Source organism: Symphodus melops, assembly GCF_947650265.1.
Source record: "Symphodus melops genome assembly, chromosome: 11".
NCBI lineage: Eukaryota > Metazoa > Chordata > Actinopteri > Labriformes > Labridae > Symphodus > Symphodus melops.
The window spans coordinates 23,333,890-23,339,889 of record NC_136701.1 but is presented as its reverse complement, the minus strand read 5'-3'; the positions used below and the strand labels follow the sequence as shown (position 1 = coordinate 23,339,889).

At 41.5% G+C, this 6,000-nt stretch overlaps 1 protein-coding gene across 5 annotated transcripts in view; it reads left to right on the top strand.

Annotated features, from left to right (window-relative positions):
- The first annotated feature begins 2,115 nt into the window (after positions 1-2,115).
- ncam1a (neural cell adhesion molecule 1a) overlaps positions 2,116-6,000 on the top strand; it is a 261,066-nt gene continuing 257,181 nt past the window's right edge. Inside the window, exon 1 of one of the 5 annotated variants that reach the window (XM_079356703.1) lies at positions 2,116-2,452. In XM_079356703.1, coding sequence (XP_079212829.1) covers positions 2,401-2,452 — 52 coding nt within the window. In that variant the 5' untranslated portion in view covers positions 2,116-2,400. The remainder of the gene's footprint in view (positions 2,453-6,000) is intronic. The other 4 variants (XM_079356704.1, XM_079356705.1, XM_079356707.1 and 1 more) reach the window with 4 other exon arrangements.

Sequence of the window (6,000 nt, the reverse complement as noted above, 5' to 3'; positions counted from 1 at the left end):
GTTTGTCCTCCGTTCAAAGCCATTCAACGACACAGTCACTTTTCTTGACATACAGATTAGCGCTACAGCAGACATGATCAAACCAGTGTTGGTGTTAACGTTGTTCTCCCACTATGTTGACCAGCAGAGACACCTGAATGGACTATGGAGGTCACAGCTGCGTCATACAACAGTGCAACAACACAAACGCACCGCTGCCAATGTCGGAGGTAAAATTTAAATGGTCGTTGCTGAGATAGAGAAGGAACCTTATTGCATAAGGAGGACGTTGTTGTTGTTGGCGTGCTCATGACAGTCGGAACATGCGTTCTTGAGTCATCATGTGGACGAAGGTGTTGAACTGAGCTTTTGTGGACCGGATTATTTTTGATCCAGTGAAGGAAGACCTCCATTTAAAAAATAAAAAAAAACACTACCCGCCTATGTGTGGGGACAGAGCTTTGAACAATAATCTATAATCTCTTGGTCTCAGTGAAGGACATTTTTTTTTATTTTGAGTTGCAATTTCTCCAAACAAATATGCATATGTATGCAGCCTGAATTTGTCGCTGAGGGAAAAGGAGTTGATGTCATTTTGTGTTTTCTTGTTTGCCTTAAAACCACATCAGACACATGAATAATTTAAGAAATGTATTTTTGAACATCTCTTGACGTGGCTGGAATTTTAGATTCTTTTAATTTTCCTTCAAAAAACCCCCCAAAAAACTGCAATCCTGTTTTTCACAGCAACAGCTTTTCTGAAAATGAAAATATCTCTCTGACAAACCAACTGCTGTTTATCTGTCCAGCACACAAAAGGCAAACACTTAGGATCCAAAAGGGGAGTCAATCTCACTCTGCAAATTGTCAAATGGCCATAAAACTAAACTGCAAATAAACCTTAAATCTAAAAGTTAGCATTACTTACTGTACAAGCCTAATTCCTGAGGCAATCAATCACAATGATCACTCTTTACTGACTTTTCCCCAGTGGTTCAAACTACTCTGATTAGCTTCATGAAGCAGGGTGCAGCTGGTGAGACAGACAGGCCGCCAGGTGTGCAGGGTAGAGAAACACACTGAGGGCATCTAGTGGAAGGGTGAGGAACTAAACACAAATGTGTTTAGTTTATCAAAATGACATACTGCTTGTTTTTGTTGATTTGGTTCACGTATCAGTAAAAGATTTAACGGTTTAAGTTTGGAGATTTTATTCCAGGAAGATTCCCTTTACAAAATGGACAGTTAGGACCAGACTGCATACAGAGAAACAGCGACCATGACAAACTCTGTTTCTATGAATCATCGATCTTGTACTACTACACCTTTCCTTTTTAAATTCAAACTTTAAAATCACAGGTTTGAACCTTTTCATTCACAACACTGTGATGCAGTTTATATAAAATAAGTAAAAGCAAGAAGCTCCAAAGATTACCTTAAAACTATATGTGGTTGGACTGAATTTAAAATTGAGTGGCTCCCTCACATATTAGATCAACTGGATGTTTTTATCAAGTAGGCTTGTGTTGGCTTCTAGTAGTGGTAATTGAAAGCTTCACTCTTATTTCTTAAATCATCTGTTCCTATCACCTTCTTAAATCTGCAGCATTTTGATTCCTCTGATAAATTATTCTCAGTTAGTAGCTTACCAAAAAATACTCGAAATTGTATGAAACCAGACTAAGACCAATTAAATAATTAATTAAATGAAACCTGAGCCGAATATTTTTATTTAGTGATTTAAATTCAATAAAAAATGAGTTAAAAGTAAACAAATAAAAAATAAATATGAGATGAAGTGTTTCAATCACCTTATTGGCTTATTTTTTAATCATCATTTTATATGAATCAAAGCTTTAATTAGTCCTCACGTCGTGTCGTCTCGTGTGTTTCTGAAACAGTGTTAGGCAGTTTAGTGTGTAAACTCAGTAATCCGAGTTAGAGCCTCTGGTGACCATCTGCTGTCTACACACAGTCAGCTCCGCGCACTACTTTGTTACTGCATCACCTCAGCCCGCCCCCTCGGTGTTATGTATGTGTGTGTGTGTGTGTGTGTGTGTGTGTGTGTGTGTGTGTGTGTGTGTGTGTGTGTGTGTGTATGTGTGTGTCTCTGCGTGTGTGTGTGTGTGTGTGTGTGTGTGCGTGTAGCCTATAGCCTACCGGGCGGAGTAATTCGTGCTGGTATCTATTGAGTGCATTTGTGTGTGTGCGTGTGTGTGCGAGTGCGTGCTTCGGCTGCTGCTTGTCACTCATTGTGCCGCGGACACGGGTAGCGACAAGGACCAAAATTCTGTCCGGTAGCAGATTGTTCCTTGGGAAAAAAAAAATCAACCTGATATCTGTTTATCCCCCTTCAGTAGAGACACATCGCTTGTTTAAAGTGCGTCTGCTCTTCAAGGAGAATATCTGTGACACATTACAATGCTTCAAACAAGGGACCTCATCTGGGGATTGCTATTCATTGGCTTTGCAGGTAAGAAGCGGACTTATTTATTATTTATTTGAGGTTATGTGGAGATTAATTTCCAAGGCGGTGGTCGGTGCAAAATCTGAAAAACATGCAGGCCGAGCTGTGTTTAATTCTGGGGCAGCATCCTCTGGTCCCGCAAGCGGGCATCCCCTGCCACAGACTCCGGACTGTGGTGGCGTAAAAGGTTAGAGTGCTGGTGCTCTGCAGAATTCACCACGTTTGAACCAAAAGTTTCTGCAAGAAGTCAGAGTTGTATCCCCTCTTTGAGCCGAATGAACCGTGACATAAGCCAGCAGTCGGGACGCATTTTCCATCTAGTTTCAGGATGTTTTTATCCTCCTCGTTCACCTCACAGTCGGCGCTTGAATCAGTGCGTTTTTGAATGTCCGCGCAGTGTGCCATCACAAGCTCCGGTTACTGTCCTCCCTGAGTCAAAGAAGAAAGTGTGTGTTGATGAAATTTCGATAGAAATTACTATCAGCACGTGCCTCTGCGTCTTTGTGTGACTTGTGAGTTCATTTATTTAAGGTTAGTGGATGCTGGCGGAGATGAGGACTTGGGGTTCAGGGACGCTTTCGTTGCCTCCCCCCTTCTCTCTCTCTCGTCGCATATTGTTTATTCTCCCACTTTCTGCTTGTAAGACACTGTTCTCGAATATAAAACGGTGTCGCACAACCTTTAACTCATCGCCATATGTTCACATGTAGAAGACCCCCCTCTGGTTTCTCACTTGTGCTGGGTCAGCCGTGACGCACCGAGGATGGAGTGTGTGCGGAGCTTCGCTCGCTCTCCTCGAGGATGCTTTGTTTCGCTCCACGAAAAAAAAAAAAAAAAAAACAGATTTGAAGACATTCATTAGAAAGAAATTCGATTTTTGTGTGTGTGGCTCTTAAGCGCACACTTGAAGACTCCTCGTGGGTCGGATGAGATGTGCTCACCATTTCCACCCTCGTCATCATCAGATTTTGGCACACAAGCAGAATTCTGCGCGGACGTGTCAATGTGGGGATTTTAGTTTAACACCAGTGTTCATCTGGGTTATCGCTCTTTGACCTCCTTTCTATCACATTATACTCCGTTTCTCTCGCTGCGTTATTTCTTAGAGTTCCTAACTTCTTAGCGCCGTGCATTTTTGGCGCAAAATGATGTTGACATTTGTTCAGAGTATTTAATTTTATCGTTCGAGGAGGGGCGGGGGGAGTCGTCATCCATTGAAGACTACTGAATAGTCATTCAATGTATACAATAGGGTCCAATCCAAGAGGTCCCATGGTTGGAGCCTATAGAGCGGCGGGAGGGGACCCTATTCTCCCCATAAACCCCCACCCCCTCTGCTTCTCACATCACTCCCCTCACTGCATCTGCTCCTCTTTCTTTACACTGCAACTGTGTGCTGCAAGTGGATTTTGAAGACCCCCAGGGGTCCTCAGAGAGAGGAAAATATACTTAAATAATATAAAAGGTTAATTCACTATTTACTACAAACATGATGATGATTCTAGCCACAGGTTTGGATTTCACAATTCCACCTGCTGCATAAAAGTGCAGCGTGTTCCTCTCTCTATATTTATTCACAGTGTTTGGCTGCAGTCTGACTGTTAAAATAACACTGAACAATTAAAGCCCCTCAGACATTTTAATTAACTCCTCATGACCAAAATATATCGTTTTGTGTCCAAGACTGAAGTTATAAAGTTAAAACATGAACTTGTCAGCGCCCTCTAGTGGACTTACTGTTGTCTGTGGTATGTTTCACTTCAGTACTATTTACCTGGCAAGAATATGGGTCAGGATTGAATTATGTTCAGCAGAGACAAGCGTCTAAAATGTTTTGTTCACCTTGGATTTTCCTTTGATACCTAAAATAAGGTCTGCGGTGAAATCCAACTTGTGCGTCCTGATGTTCAGTTTGAATAGTTTATTATGTCTGAAGAAAGGCTGATGTGAAAAACTGTCGGAATGAAGCAACAACGCTTCAAAAAAATGATGTAACATGGATACGTTTGGTTCTTTAGTGTGTTGGTCCATTGAAGTTATTCAAGCATTATTTTACAGCGTAATGTTAGCACGTTGCTTTTGCTGTTCATTTGCAAAAGAAAAGTACTATTCGAGTGTGTTTCCCACAGGGACTCTTTCCTGCACACATTTTGATAGGAATTATTTTTATTTTTTTTTATGAAGGGAACCGGAACCATACAAAAACATGTCAATCCTGCAGCAGCCCACGCCATGTAATGTGTGTAAACTGGCTTATTTTGACTTGTAAATATGCACAAACCCTTTCAACTGAACTGCATGCAGCTTAGCGCTCATTGTTGAGTTTTTTTTAGTATTTTCAAATGTACTGCATTTCTCCCTACCTTTTCCACCCAAACACTGTCAGTGTGTCTCTGTTGGTATATTAGCAGCGCAGAGGGCGACCTCTGGATGTGTTCATCCTTTCCTATATGATTCATGGTCCTGCCAAAATATTCTGACGCCCTCACAACTCAGTGCACCTCGTATGGAGGGAAAGTGAACGGAACCAAGAGGAGTTAATTAGACAACTGTGCTTTAGCTCTGCCCTGTTTCAATGGAGGCAGGGATTCAAAGAAATGGATCACATTATTTGATAGGCTTGGGGTTTATTAAAAGGGTAATAACAGTATCACACAATCTGAAGGCTGAACAATTTAATTACACTTATTGATTTCCAGGACTGTTCCAGCTCAATGATAATTACATTTCTGAGGCTAGTAACAAATACCGGAAGGGTCCCACTCCTGCTTCTTAAGAAATGACTGACTAATGTGCTGGTCAAACAGAACATGGTCACCGTTTTTATCTTGTTTGCAGTCAGTTGGTCCACTGTGTAATAACATGTTTTACTTTATCTGTAATAAACTAAGAGAAAGTTTGCTCCATCAACACAATCACACCTATGGTCATGATTCTGCAGCATAAATGTGTAACGAGTGACACCAAACTATTTGATACACCTATTGGGTAATGTGTCACACGTCTTGTTCAGGGGATGAGAAGTTATCTGTTGAAGGCAGGGATGCTCATTTTCTCCAGAAACACTTTTTATGAAGATTTTGGTTGAAATTGTTCGGGAGATTCTTGGCCTATGTTGCTAAAGCATGTAAGTGAGGGGCGTGGCTTGGGTGCAGAGGGAGCACTGAGGGAATGCTGACAAAATGAAGGAGTGTTACTTGATGACGTTTAGTCCGGAAAAGGATTACGATGAGGTTTTTGGCCTCAGAAATAGACTTTATGTTGCAGAGCTTGATCCAGATTTTTAGGTCTTTTTGATGACTTGTTATGAAATCCTTTAGCGTTTGTAAAATCCCCTCTGATGGCATTATAAACTGCTGTCCAGTGTCCGGCGTCTGGCAGAATCATGCATCTATGACTCAAACTGGGCTTCCTCATTTCTATTTCTTCATTTCATCCGTACCTGAAACAACAAGACGCCCACCACAGCAGCTCTTTAAACGCTGCTTTTGTTCTGACCACCCAGTTACTGCCATGCACCTGCCAGCCAGTTTAAACACTTTCGTGTAACTCAA